This window comes from Lepidochelys kempii, chromosome 5 (assembly GCF_965140265.1).
Source record: "Lepidochelys kempii isolate rLepKem1 chromosome 5, rLepKem1.hap2, whole genome shotgun sequence".
Taxonomy (NCBI): Eukaryota; Metazoa; Chordata; order Testudines; family Cheloniidae; genus Lepidochelys; species Lepidochelys kempii.
Window position 1 is genome coordinate 92389396 of NC_133260.1, and position 15423 is coordinate 92404818.

At 38.2% G+C, this 15423-nt stretch overlaps 1 protein-coding gene across 6 annotated transcripts in view; it reads left to right on the plus strand.

Moving 5' to 3' along the window:
* The window catches only part of HNRNPK (heterogeneous nuclear ribonucleoprotein K), a 26826-nt gene extending 12023 nt beyond the window's left edge, over positions 1 to 14803 (plus strand). For 5 of the 6 annotated variants that reach the window (XM_073345051.1, XM_073345048.1, XM_073345047.1 and 2 more), the window contains 7 exons: positions 75 to 382; positions 568 to 622; positions 10136 to 10186; positions 12420 to 12441; positions 12519 to 12601; positions 13026 to 13195; positions 13950 to 14803. In XM_073345051.1, the coding sequence (XP_073201152.1) occupies positions 75 to 382; positions 568 to 622; positions 10136 to 10186; positions 12420 to 12441; positions 12519 to 12601; positions 13026 to 13195; positions 13950 to 13983 (723 nt within the window). In that variant the 3' untranslated portion in view covers positions 13984 to 14803. The remainder of the gene's footprint in view (positions 1 to 74; positions 383 to 567; positions 623 to 10135; positions 10187 to 12419; positions 12442 to 12518; positions 12602 to 13025; positions 13196 to 13949) is intronic. The other variant, XM_073345052.1, reaches the window with a different exon arrangement.
* Positions 14804 to 15423: the final 620 nt, after the last annotated feature.

Below are 15423 nucleotides of genomic sequence, written 5' to 3' on the forward strand. Positions count from 1 at the left end.
TATACTTTTATGTATTATACTGAGGTCTATTAATTTTAACAGTCAAATGCGAACTTTCTCTACTTTTTAATTAGTCTCCAATCAAAGGACGGGCACAGCCATATGACCCCAATTTCTATGATGAAACATATGACTATGGTGGCTTCACAATGATGTTTGATGATAGAAGGGGACGTCCTGTAGGATTTCCAATGCGTGGAAGGGGAGGCTTTGATCGAATGCCTCCTGGTCGTGGTGGGCGTCCCATGCCTCCATCAAGACGAGATTATGATGACATGAGCCCTCGCAGAGGACCCCCTCCCCCTCCTCCAGGTCGTGGTGGCAGAGGTGGTAGCAGAGCACGTAATCTTCCTCTTCCTCCTCCTCCGCCTCCTCGTGGCGGGTGAGTTGTTGCGCAAGGACATACAAAATAATTCTAAAGAGTAGAATTTGTTGATTACTATTTGGGCTTCCTGTGTTTGTTGCAGATTATCAAATTGACTTAGCAATTTTGAACTAAAATGTGACCTTACATAAGTAAAAATACTTAAGTTATACACCAGTTTTGGTTTTTTTCTTTCATTGTAGAGATCTTATGTCTTATGACCGGAGGGGCAGACCTGGAGACCGTTACGATGGAATGGTAAGGATTTTAATTTGTATTGTAATTTACCATGTATTGACCAAAAAAACCTTACTTGTTTGTTCTCCTTCAAGAATTGCCTCTTCAAGTACCTGGTCTAGGATATGTATTTTTGTTTCTCAAAGTTCTAGAAAGCAGGGACCCATCAGAACAGTGCAAAAGGTACACTTCACAGCTCCCTCATGGAAAGGGACATTTAGGACTGAAGCTAGAAGGGGCATACGCCACTGCCTGAGTCAGCTTGTTTTCCTGTTATCAGCCATGGTGCTCTGTCAGTTTGTCTCCACTAACTCGCCTTTTTGTCCTATGATCACATGGGTTCTAATAGGCCACTTCATCTTGAATGGTCCCTTAGAATATGTGACAGGTTTCAGAGTAGCAGCCGTGTTAGTCTGTATTCGCAAAAAGAAAAGGAGTATTTGTGGCATCTTAGAAACTAACAAATTTATTTGAGCATAAGCTTTCGTGAGCTACAGCTCGCTTCATCGGATGCATCAAATGCTGTAGCTCACGAAAGCTTATGCTCAAATTAGTTAGTTTCTAAGGTACCGCAAGTACTCCTATTCTTTATAGAATATGTGCTAAACTTTGTTAGATCTTGTAGATAGCTGTGACACTGTTAGACCACGTCTACACTAGCAAGCTTACAGCAGTACAGTTGCAAGATCACTCATGTAGCCACTATGCAGACTTGTCAGTATAATAAACCCACATAAACGAATAGTGGTGGCTATGTCCGCAGGAGAAGCTCTACTGCCCCCATTGTGCAGTGCACATCTTGCCTAAAAGTGCTTCTCAGAAAAGTATCAAAAATGTTAAGATTTAAAGCTATTGGATCTTTGTGGTTTCATGTATTCTGAAGCTTCTGGGACTTATTCATCACGGCTTCAGAAAAAAGTGATGGAGTGCTACTCTGACTTAAGTTTGGGGCCATCGTCTGAGAGATGCCATTGGTCCAAGAATGATTTTTAAGTTAAAAGGCAAGGCAAGCCAGATATGAGCATTCAGATGGCTTGCTGCTTTCCATTCTAGTGTTGTTGGGTCCTGCTGCAGGTACTGCCCATTTGGCCCCCAGTTCAAGTGTCAGTTGCCACTTTTCTGCAGATTGTCACCTGCCCCAAGTTATCTTGAATATCTTATCACTCATGTTCTTCACTTAATTCTTTTTTCCTCTGGATTGAGAGCTCAGGTAAATTCCAGAGGTACCTGGATTTCAACTCAATATATACTCCAATCAGAATTTATAAATTTGATGTTTCATGATGGCTTTTCCATATCTTCTGTCTCTAAATGTACCCACAAACATCTAGATCAACGTTTCTCAAATATGGCCAACAGCAGCTTTTCTTGCAGCCACAGGCTCCTGGGCAGTGGTTTGAGGGAGCGGGAGGCAAAGCCGCCCCACCTCCTTCTGGGGAGAGACAAGCTGGAGGAGCAGGCAGTTAGTGAGTTCTCCACCTTCCCGGGAGTGGTAGGGTTATGCTTCAGCCTGGGGTGGTGGATAGCAGGCTCCCACCATACGGCTTCGGGCTCTGTCCCCAGGCCCTGTCCCCTGGACATGGGGCTTTGGGCTCCCTTCCTTGGCTGTGTGGTGGCGGGCTCTGTCCCCAAGCTTACCCCCACCTTCCCTATCACCTCTGGCCCCCACTGCCTGCCCCAACACCCCTGGCCTCCGCTGCCTCTGAACCCACCTACCCATCCAGGGCTTAATTTGTCCCCAGGCTTGCTGGGGCTGAGTAAGCCTGCAGTCAAAAGTGATACATACAAACATACAAATACTGCTTTTCACCGCAGACTTACTTATAGCTAGCAAGTCTTAAAAAAAAAAACCCAAACCAACAACCCAAAAAAGCAAAAGAAACGAGGAAAAAAAAAAACCAAGAATGTTCAAAGCACCTTATTTATGTTTCTGTTCTCTTTTGATCCAGTAAAGAATAGAGATAACTGTACAGTATTTGTATTATTGCGTCTGCAACGAAAAACCCTACATAGATAAATTATAATGATTTGGACATGTATATGTGCATACTTGTTTTTTTGTTTTGTTTCCTGAAGTTAATTAAGTGTTTTAGGAAAAATTGTCAGTCAGGGGCCACCAAAAAAATTGTCAGAGTCAGAGGCCACCAAAAATGTGTTGTGAGAACCCCTGGCCTAGACCCTTGTTTATATTAGGAAAAATTAGACTGTTACCAGAGATTTTGAATTTTGCTACTAAGTATGTGCTCTCACAGCCGTTTTCCATGAACTTCTCGTCCTTCGCCATTTGTCAGATTCTGTCAATACAGCCCATTTGTTTCATGATCACAAGGAGCCTGGTGAACTCTAGGGGACAAGAGAAGTCCATTGAGAGATTCCTAGTTTGTCTACCCCAACAAAAGTTAAGATCTTTTCTAGAGAGTGAGGATTGAAGAGTTCACTGAGAAGTCTGCAGTATTTTCTCTCTACTCCTAGAAACTCTGTGATACTGATTCTTTCCCTTATTAGATCATCTTTTCTTGTATTAAGATTAGAATTGACCTATTCAAGATGTCCAGTCACTGGATTAGTGATTATAAGGCAAGGTTGAGCATCAACTGTCGGTCTTTGAGTGTTGCTTTACATTACTTCAACATTAGGTGGTGATGACTTGAGGCAGTTTCAAGGCTTCTTGATCAGGATGTCAGAAACTCTGGAGTTGGAAGTGTCTTAAACTCAAGAAAAGACTTAAATGGACAGACTATTTTGGAATCTTGTCAGAACAGTGCTGTCTTTGCTTCTTAGTGACAGATTACTGGAATCTGCTACGTTTTTGGTTTAACCCTACATCCATAACACCTGTGGTGAAGAACCTGAATACTCTTCATCAAATCCTCTATCAAGGCTTTTGCATATTCCTTTTTCTGTCCCATTCCTGGTTCTCTGGTCTCCATATCTGCAGAAAACTCTGGAGCAAGGGAAATTAGGAAGAAAGGCTTAGTCTTTGGCTCCTAGGCATTAAGTTTTGTCATTTTTTCAGGCCATTCTTTTCTTATAATTATGTCTGGGAGAAAATTTATATCTGAAATATCTTCTGTTTGATTTTTAAGAAAGCTAAATATCCTCTTGCAAAATTTCAGTGCATATTCATCAACAGTGTTAAGTGATCATAGCTGCAAAGGCTGTGGCTACCTGTTAAACCTGCATAGACGTGCACAAGTGGAGTACTCAGGGCTCCTAGTTGATATGAAAATATGTCCATTGAAGGTTGAACCCCTTCACTAAAACAAAACCACACTAACATAGCCTAGCTGTTCAGGGCTGTCAGTCTTGATTCAGAAAGAAACATTCACAGTAGTCATCCACTGTCACAGCAAATTTCAGGTTTCCTCTTCTGGAGACTTGTTGAGCGGGTGTGGAAAGTGTATATCAAAGCTCATTTTGGGCATCAGGGAGATGAATAACTGAGGTAAGACTCTAATCTAAGGTATTGTTCTCTACTCTGTTGGCTCAGTCTGGAACCTGAAAGAATGCAATAAGTTTGACGAGACATGCCTTTTCTTCTATCTAGCTTTTCCATGTAACACAAAGTTGAACATACTGATCTGTGATGTTAGAGTACAAGAAAGCTATGTGATCCGGTTGCACTCCATCCTTATTCAACTCTTCGATATTTCACAACCTGCTGTGGCAGGAAATTACTATCCTTATATAACAGAGAAGTAGAAATTTCTCAGAAGTATTGAAGGGAAGAGTTTCCACTTATAATTGAGTTTCTACTCTATCCTGCATCTTCAGAAACTGAACTAATCAATAGGTGCAAATATCAGGTGATATAGCCTTCCATTTGACAACCTCCAACCTCGTGTTCTCAAGACCGATTTTCATATTTTGATCTGTGTGTCTGAAAAGACTTCTGGAGTGATGTGTTTACTTGGATGACTGATCAAAGCACAATGTCTTCAAAATACTCTCTTCACATAGTAATGTTCTTTATTATGGACTCAAACATGGAATAAACCTAGAAAGTCTACTTTGTCCCAATCAAGCCAACTTTTATTGGGTGTTCTTTGGTTGTTTGGTGACCTAAGAGTTCCTCTCAGAACAGAAGTCTCAAGACTTGAAAATGCATCTTCCTGTGAACCTATCAGTTCACTTTTTTCCATCCCCTCATATTACAAGCTTAATTGACTTTTATGATCATGTATACTCTTCTTAGAACTGCTACTTCCTCAAAACAGATTGAATGAATCCATTTGCTGTTCTCAGGGCCAGAAAAAATGTAATGTCCCAGCAACCTCAGCTGTACATGTGTTTGGGAAGTATGGTTGTATGTGAAATATAAAGATGCTGCTCCTGATTGGAGACAGAGCCTGTAGGAGTAGTGATACATAAAGTGTAAGATCTTCCCAGTTGCCTTCACTTAACAGGAAAGGACAATTCTCTGGCAGAATGTCTGAGTCTCCGCTGAACCAATATGAATATAGCCTCTGAAGGACTTTATAGTAAAGAGAACAGGAGTACTTATGGTGCCTTAGAGACTAACAAATATGTTAGAGCATAAGCTTTCGTGGGCTACAGCCTACTTCACCGAATGCATAGATAGGAACATATAGTAAAAAGATATATACATACAGAGAAGGTGGAAGTTGCCATATAAACTGTAAGCCCCTAATTAATTAAGATGAGCTATTATCATCAGGAGAAAAAAACTTGTGGTGATCAAGATGGCCCATTTAGACAGTTGACAAGAAGACGTGAGGATACTTAACATGGGGAAATAGATTCAATATGTGTAATGACCCAGCCACTCCCAGTCTCTGTTCAAACCCAAGTTAATGGTATCTACTTTGCATATTAATTCAAGCTCAGCAGTTTCTCTTTGGAGTAAAGGCCATCTTCAGAAAGTAAGATCATGTTTATATAAATCTAATGACTCAAAAGACAGCACAACATTATCCTGATAAGACAGGAAAAGATCCAACATTCAGATACCATGTGGCTGGATGGAAGTGAAGTACATGGGAGTGCTTGTTTTTCTCTGCCACTTTTTTCCAGTGACCAGCATGAGTCACATTATTCTCTTATCCCCAACTTGTGTTCAGCACTTCTGGTGTGAGCATTTCCTACACTGGTCCCAGCTCTTTTGTCTTAAAACTATTAGATTTTCTATCCAGATTGAAGGTAAATAGATTTGCTAGTTTGAGACTTTTTTAGTTTCGGTTATGAACTTTGACAGTTAAGAATCTTCCAGATCCTGAAAAAGGAAAACATGCTTTGAAAAGGAAAAGTTGTTGCAGCTTTTTTAAAAATAATTTTTTTGGTTCCTCTCACTTAATCCACTAAATTGGAATATTCACGTCTGTTTTCTAAGTTAAGAGCTATAACTATATATTGCTAGTTGTGCAGGCCATTCTGTTTAAGAAATTTCTTCACAAGGAAGGCTATAAAGGATTGATTCGTCCTGTATCTCTAGTTACAGAACCACCATAGACATTGGATTTGAATCTAGTCCAGATTAGATAAATAGAGTTGACTTTCAAGCCTATCGAGAGATACTTGCTTTTAACTGGATTACATAAGAAGACCTGAATGAGCTCCAAGAATTCCTCCTTTCACAGGCTTTTGAACATATAAAGTGGTGGTACATCCTCATCTAAAATGTTTTTTATTTAAATTATATTTTCCCCAAAAAATTTTATGAAATAGCTTACATGAATTATGTACAGCTAGGAATTACAAACGTAAGAAGTCAGTCTCCATTTCAAAGTGAACCATGTTTCCAGATTTATAATTTAGCTGCTATTTCTGTTCTGCTCATTCAAAAGCTGTGTCATGGTACATCTTAACAGTTTATTGGATTTTAGAAAATATTTAGTTAATTATCAACCAGATTGAAGCACATACAAAAGAAAATAAGATCAAAATTCACTGTAATATTAAATCTTTAAGCTATATCAGGCAAAGACTTCTGGTTTTTAAAAATAAAAAGGAAAAACCACTGGCACATAATGTTTCATACATAAATATTAGCAATATCTACACAAATGGATGGTTGATACTGAAGGTTAGACACAATTAAATTCATTTACTAAAAGAAAAACAAAAAACTTCTAAGGAAATCTGATATAAATACTGAAGCTGTTGTCTTTCTGGACAATAAATGAGTTTTTTCCGCTTCCACGTTGCTCACTTTAAGCTGTAAAAAGTGCAGTGTTGTAATTAAAATAATTATAAACACAATGGGTAGCTTATTAGAAATATAGGAATTACCTTATTGGATGAGGCTAGTGGTCCATATGGTCTTCTAGCCTCTTGCCAGCAAGGAAGGTGCTGCAAGAAACACTGCAATTAGGGGATAACCTGCCCCAGGGAAAGTTTCCTTCTGTCCCCGGTAGTTAGAGGCCGGTTTTAAGCCCTAAAACATAAGGATTTATGAGGGTGGAGGGAATGGTGCTTTTGGTTTTTTAATATGTTTACTATTACTCTTGTTCATACAAATCTGTAATTCTTTAATCCTGCTAATTTTTTGGCCTTGATGATGATTTATAGCAATGAGTTCCACAGAATAATTGTGCTATAAATAAATAAATAAAATCCTAAAATAATAAGCAGTTTTACTACTTAATTTACTGGGATAATTCAAACAAACCTAGAGGTACCAGTAGAGTGGCAACTTGGACAGTAGCTACATGAGAGGAATGGAAAGGGATTGGTTAAAAAGACATTACTTCCTTGCAGCTGGCCTTGTAGTAGACATAAAAGTGCTGATAACATGTAGTTTTCTTTATCTTCCTTATTCTTTAAATCTCTCTTAGGAGACATATCAAAGAAAGGAAAAGAGAAGATTTATTTCATTATATTTAACATGGTGTAATTTATCTATAATAGGAAGAAGGGGGCGGGGGTTCCTAAAATGGGCAGTGTGCAGATTTCCACAAACGCAGGTGGCGGGGAAGAGAACATTTCTAGCATTTTGATAAAAGTACCAGTTTCCTAATAGCTAATCTCTAAACACAGATTCAGTTTTTTTCCATAAGTGTATATTTCCAAATAAAAACTCTATTAAACGGTAGTTAAAGTTGAGTACATATCGTTATCATAATGGTGAAAGCATCACAAAGGTGTTGTAATTATCCCAAATCCAAATGTTACAAATCCAGGAAATTCACAGTTAAACTCAAAAGAAATCCACATTTGTTAACCTTAACTGCTTTTCCAGGCCTTACTGAATACCATTCTGTCCTTCAGTGACAGCAGGAGAAGAGGGGGGGAAGCATCCCTGAACATTCAAAAATCAGTTTAATTGAATCTGGGACTGCAAACACACAGTAATATATTTATTGTGGTTGAATGGTATCACTACAGGATGGAATTAAGGTTATTTTGGGATGCTTTTGCTGCATAGTATAACACGTTTGGATTTTTTTTTTTAAGTTATTGGTTCTGTTACATTATTGATTTGTACTCAAAGCTTAACTCCAGTTTGACAATTTTATTACCATGTGATATTTCTTATCATTTGAAGATAAGATATGTGAAATGTTTTTTAAAGCAATATTCACTATCATGATTGGTCTACTTTGCATTCGTCTAGATGAACGCAAAGCAGCCTGCGTGTATTGGTCAGATACCACAACTCCTGATCTCCACATTTCCCTGTGTATATCCCGTAATTTTCTCCTACCTCCATACATGAACACCAGTTACCTCCTCCCTCCAGTACCTCAAATTTTCTTTGAGACCTCCCCCAAATGTCCACCTGCCATTGCTGATGAGTAGACCTGGTACAACAGGTTGCTTTTCTCTCCCCCCATTATTGAACCTTTCTCCTTCAGCAGAGCTCGATAAATGTTACTCTAAATCTACTACAGAGATTTTCATAAAGGTGGAATAGCAAATGACAAAATGACTGCCATCTTCTATTGCTTTCAGTGAGTAAGTGCCCATTTTCAGAATGGTCACAGCCTTCCATTGCTCCTAGTGTGGATGAAGTCAAGCTGCCCTAGGGGAAGATGATGGCTCCTGACAGCCATTGTAGGGTGCCGCCAATTCCATGGGGAATGGTGGGGGTCATTTTCAAATGTCATTTTGTTGATTGCAGCTTCACTTTCAATGGATCTTATCTACACCAGATTTTTTATTTAACCTTGAGTGAGTTAATTGCCAACTAAGTCAAGTTGTAACATGTTAAACATTAGTGTAGCCACTCTCTGGATATTCATTCCATGCTACAGGTGTTTACTCTTTACCCTGTGTTTTAGGGCAAAGACAAGTTGTATGTGGAAAATTATTGGTGAGGCTTTGCTGAAGGAGAAACTTTTCAAGTTGAAAAATAATGGCAAAAATGTATTATTATTCCATTAAAAAAAATTTTTTTTAAATGTAACCAGTATATGAGACTTCAGTTATTTGTAACTGTTGATGGGTCTGTATGTTCAGTTAAGATCACTTGGGAACATATGTGATGTAACTCTTAGAGTACTGGACATCTTAGAGAACCCATTAACTCAAACTAACTAACGGGTTTATTTCCAGCATTTTAGGAAGTTTATTCTGTGCCCCAAGAGTGCTGTAATTTCAGGAAGGATGTGCTGTAAGGATGTAACACAGTGGTATTAGCCCTACTTTAAGTACTCAGACTTAGCTGTGGAGCCATAAGCAGAACTTGTGTGTAAAACACAACTCGGAGATAACTGAATCTTTTGACCATAGATGATTTTATGTGAATCTCAAGGTCAGGAACATAGTCCATAAGTTGGGAGAAGGGAGAGTAGGTTGCACCTTCAGCAAAAGTGAAACAGTTCTGAGGATGGGTATCTTCCATTGTTTGCAGTGTTGTAGCCATGTTGGTCCAGAATAATGGAGAGACAAGGTGGGTGAGATAATATCTTTAACTCGACCACCTTTTGATGGTGAACTAGCAGGTCCTGAAGAACTCTGTGTAAGATGGAAAGCTTGTCTCTTTCACCAACAGAAGCTGGCCCAATAAAATATTACCTCACACAGCTTGTCCCCATTAGTAGGGATACTAAAATAAGGAGGAAGTACAGTTACCGCTCTTGCAAAAAGGAGAGAGAGCCTTCGCTTCCCACTCTTCATTATTCTGCACTCACTATTGAAATGAGGGTTCATCAGGCAGAAGAATCTGAAGTAAAAGCATGAGGGTTTGGTGCTTGGGGGGTAACATTTGCCAATAGGTGGTAAAGCTAACTCAGAGTGCCCTATTTGTTGCATCCTTAACAGGAAAATCTGTCCCATCCAAAGGGGCAGAGACGGAGTGATGAGCCATTTCAGGCTCCCCCCTCCAAAAGCCCTGCCGCTGGCCAGAATCTAGAGGAAACAGAGTGGCCAGTTGGTTCCTTCTCCCTTTTCGGTACTCTATACTGGCGAAGGTGGTTGGGAGCACAAGGGTATTCCCCTACACATCTCCATCCTCTGTGTGTGTTTGTACATGCACACCTTCACTTCGTTAGCTATAGTTCTGCTTGAGGACATGGACTCAGATATATTTCTCTTGTCCCCATTCTCTCCCTTTACCATGTTCTCTCTCGCAAGATGATGCAGTGTCACGTGGACGCCTGTGATGACATACAACCACCAGAATTGGTGAGTGAGCTTCTTTCCTTTTAATTTGATCTGCTATAATTACTGCTTCAGAGGGAGTGCCTTTTTAGCTGGTTAAGGATGTTCTCCTCAGACAATGAGAAGGACATCAGGCAATTCTTCAGTTTAGGTATAGCCCATGACAGGCTTGTGTAGTACTATGAAGTTATAGAAACCTTCCATTTAGTGCTCTGGCTACAGATTCATGCAGGTATACTCTTCATTTGACATCTTTCACTTGTCCATTTCTTGAGAGCAAATGCTGCAGTTGCTAAGCTTTCTCTTGGGGATTGTACTACCAGTTAATATCCCAGAGTACAAATATGCAGAAACTTTCTCAAAGAAGAAAATGGTAAAGAGCCTCTAACTATTGTTGTTTCAATATCTTGCCTCTTTAGATCCACTCTCCCCTTTTGCCCCTTTTTTTAGTCCTAACATTTGATCCATGAGGTGCTATTACTCTACCATCACATCACTTGCTGCTTTGCAGAAATTTCTACTACAACAGCACTCTTTGTGCTTGTATCCCCCTATGGATCTGCTGAGGCAATGTACTCTAACCAGTTATTGGTAAGAAGCTAAATATTCTATTTGGTTTTTCATGCTAAATTTTAATTATGAAAATGTTAAAATTGGGTTATAACATACACTTATGGATAAGCATCTTATCAGGTATGCATTGCTTGGTCTTTGCACTATTTGAGTGTACAGATAAAATATAAAATCATAACTTTGAATGAAGCCCTGTACAGTGGCTTTCATTCTCCTCTTTTTTTGTGTTCCACTGTAAGTTCTAATATACTGCATTGATAACTCTGTTGCTAAGTAACATGATTATACCATATTCATTGCTTAGGAACAAATGATTAACTGAACACTTGGTTCTAAATAGTTTCCTTTTTGGCATAGTTCTCAAAAAGGACCAGAGGTAGCAGGTAAATAAATGCGAGATTATTTTAAGAAGCAGCTCAATTAGAAATTCTACAAACAAATAACAATTCTGCATGTTCCCCTATTTCTGACTAATTTGTTGAATTATAATTTGAATTTTAATAAGTATCCAAATCTAGTTAGTTTTTGCACTTTAAAAAAGGAGTTAAGAGGTTACAAGTGATAAATTAGAGGAATCAGTTAAAATGTGTTTAATCAGGAACATTGGAGAACTAAGTGCATGAAGTGAAGCACTGTAGACATCAAGTGAAGTTCCATAGAATTAGTGACAGGTTTCTGCACTGATCATGTGCTCTGATTCTTTTTAGCACTCTTCTATCCTGGATTGGAGGGGAGGGGGGCACTGTGGCTATTAGGGGGCATGTTATATTGGGGCTATGTATTGGGGCTAATCTTCTTAAAGCACTGCCTTACAGTTGCCACTTAATTTTTGCCTAGACCAGTGGTTCTCCTATGCAGTTCTCTATGGGTTATATGGGCTCATATGAGTTACAGCTATGTGCCGATTGGGCTGCAAGCAGGCCGCAGGATGAGAACTATTGGCCTAGACCTAGGCAGAGTGAGAGGAGGGCTGATACGATCTGCAGATTCAATAAAAGTCACATATTTGGGCTCAGAAAAACGTTGTAGAGCACAAGAGCTGTCGTCATACCAAGTAGTTTAAGTGGCTTTGAAATGCTGGGCTTTTCACTTCTGAGTCATAAATTCTGATCTTGGATCAGTAAGTCACTATTGTGAGATGTCCATTTGTATCATATCTAAATAACATTATTAATTCACATTCTTTTGTTAACATACATATCCAGATCCTTGGTGTCATTGCAATCTCAGTCCCAGATGTTTCTTCCAGTATAGAGCTGAGGTACATAGGCTGGAAAGATTGTGCAGAGCAGTCGTTTTCTTTCTGCATATGCTTTTATGGCACTGTGGTGTTTTTCTTTGCCCAAAATGGGGTTAGTCTTCAGATGGTATGTCTTCCCAAAAAATCACAGCTGGCCTAGGCCAGCTGACTCAGGCTTGTGCTGTGGGGCTATTTTATTGTTCTATAGACTTCTAGGCTCCAGCCCAAGTCCGGAAGTCTACAGAACAATGAAACAGCCGCACAGCCTGAGCCTGAGTCATCTGGCATGGGCCAGCCACAGGTTTCTCTTTGCTGTGTGGATATACACAGAGTTAACAAATCAGCGCCTTTAATGAGTGTTAAGTACATTTGCTACAAACGTTTCTTGTCTAAATGTTTGATTCATTAAATAAGAACACTAAACCTTTTTCTTTTTTCCTATAGTTTGAGGGTGGGTCTGGATATGGTAAGTTTATATTTATACATTTTACGCATAGTTTACTGCTTAGTATTATAAGGACTTGATGCATACGTTTAAATCAGACTATTCTTATGCAGGGGGTCGTGGATCATACGGTGATCTCGGTGGACCCATCATCACAACACAAGTAACGATTCCCAAAGATGTAAGTATTTTATTCTTTTTGTAATAGCTCTCTAAAACATCTTGTCCAGATTGTACAAATGAACCAGAAATATTTCAGATGCTCACCCTTTTTCTTTCTATGCTGTATATATTTTTCCAAACTGCCACTCTTCGATTATTTGATGTTCATTTTGTCGCTTCATTTTACAAAAATAACTAATAGTAAAACTTAGTATTTTACTGATCTTGAGCAATCAAAATAGACTAGTCAACTTGATTTTTTTGCTTAGTCAATTTGACTATTTCTCAAAAATACTGTGAACAAATGGTGGCCACAAGGGAGCAATTTCCATTGGCACTCTAAAAAATCATAGAAACTACTGAGAGTAACACCTTGAATTCTGTAACTGCTTTTACAGAGAAATTTTATATTAAAATGTAAATGACTGGCTTTTTTTTTCTAGTTGGCTGGATCTATTATTGGGAAAGGAGGTCAGAGGATCAAACAAATACGTCATGAATCAGGGGCTTCAATCAAAATTGATGAACCTTTAGAAGGCTCAGAAGACCGGATAATAACTATTACAGGCACACAGGATCAGATACAGAATGCACAGTATTTACTGCAGAACAGGCAAGTTAAAGTTTTAATGTTGCACTCCCACTAAATTCTAAAGCTCTTCTTCTCTATTTATATGATGTAGCTTTTAGAAGGCAGGGTTTTAAAAATATCTATATAAGGACCTGACTTCTACACTTGGTAGTTTTGCCTTTTATTCTCTTTTGTTCTCCATTCTTACTAAAATGAAGACGCCCTCAAAACTAATCTTGCTGGAAGACGCCTTAACCAAGCAGTCCTCTCATTTCTCTGGTGAAAACTGCTGCAAAAACTACTTCTAATAAATTATATAGAGCCTGTAGAAAATATAGAAGATTTCAGTGGATGTTGGTCTAGTTCTGTGTGGAAGACTAGTGATTTTGTTGTTTTTAGATAACTAAATCGACAACAAATCGCAGTCTGCCATATGGCACAGGCCATCCCTCTACAGGACAAGTTGAAAACGATTGGTGCTGTTAATGCAGCATTTCACACCTTACTGGCATTACCTTGTCTTTTCTGCCAAATATTAACAGCTTTAGATTTAATTTGCTTAATTTTTCTGTATTAACATGTTGGCTAACTAGTAAATATTTTGTAATAATAGATTTGAATGTTGAACTTCAGAGTATTAATGCTTAAATGTGAATTAAACCCTTAGTCTTTAAAAATATGCAAGTGTTTTGAGAACTTGTAATTTTGAGTTTTTTTAAAAAATGTGTGTAAATATTGATGCAAAATGTATGTTCAACCATTCTAATACATGCTTTTTTTTCTTTTTCTTTTATAGTGTGAAGCAGTATGCAGATGTTGAAGGATTCTAATGCAAGATATTTTTTCTTTTTTATAGTGTGAAGCAGTATTCTGGAAAGTTTTTCTAAGACTAGTGAAGAACTGAAGGAGTCCTGCATCTTTTTTTTTTTATCTGCTTCTGTTTAAAAAGCCAACATTCCTCTGCTTCATAGGTGTTCTGCATTTGAGGTGTAGTGAAAGCTTTGCTGTCCACCAGATGTAATGTTTTAGTTCCTTACAAATATTTGGGGGGGAAACAGGGTGTTGCGCGAGACTAACATTGGAATTTTGAAACAGCAGCAGAGAGAGTGGTTTTTATTTTTGTTAGTTGGTGGTAATCTGTAATGTTTTTCTGTAACTATTGTGAACACCCTGCTTTATGTACACTGTATTTTTATTTTTATTTTTTGAAGGGGGAGAATATTAGTAGTCCATGTTTCTGGCATCCATTCAGAGCAGTGTGCAGAATGTAATGCTCTTTTGTAAGAAATGTTTTATGATTTTTAAAATAAATTTAGTGAATCTATACTTGGTGGTCATTTTTTTAGATATCCATGAAGGTAATATCTAAAGTTGATGCTCTTCTCCTCCCCCCTTCTCCCCCCGCAAGGAATTGTAATTGAAAATTGCTGTTAAGTTCTTCTGCTTCTGATACAGACTTTGTGTTTTGGCAAATTAAAGTGTATTGGTGAAAATACCATGATTCAAAGCTTTGCTGCTTGAGAATAAATTGAAACATACGCAAAAGTTGGGTTGGGTTTGGGTTTGTTGCAAGTGTTTGTCCCTACTTATCTGATTTGCAGCACATTTGTCTATATTACTGACTGTATGTGAATAAAACCTTTAAAACTTTGTGATATCTGAGTTACAATGTTAGATTCCACCTGAAGTCTGGTCATTGATGGCCTTGCTGTATCAAATAACACTGTTATAGAGATGAAAGATGGTGTACCTTTAATAAATACATTTTGATTTGTTTTCACATCTTTCAATTGTATGAGGTAGACACTTCTAAAGAATTGGGAGTTTGATAGATACTCTGTAACACTTGTATTGTTTCCCTGTTAAATGTTGGATTATGTAGGAAACATGAGAAATTCAAAAAATGATAAAAGTACCTCTAGATATCTCATGTACCTTGACATTTGTAGTGATAGTTTACAAGTTTTAATTTCACTTCCTAAATAAAAATAAATGAAAAAAAAAAAACTATCCACCTTACACACGGCTGGATCTGATAAATCTAGTTTGTGTGGATGCTTGTTTTCATTACTGAGACATTTCACTTCAGCTACCCTCCCAAACAGCTATCAACACCACTTGTGGCAAAGATGTAGATACTAGAAAGCTGGTTATTGTGTGTTGCTATTCTTACACATGCTTTATAAAAATTGCTCTAGTTTAAGTAGGATTGAGTAGAGAAAACAAGAAATTGTCAGCTTCCTCAATTCCTAAAATAAATATAAAGCAGT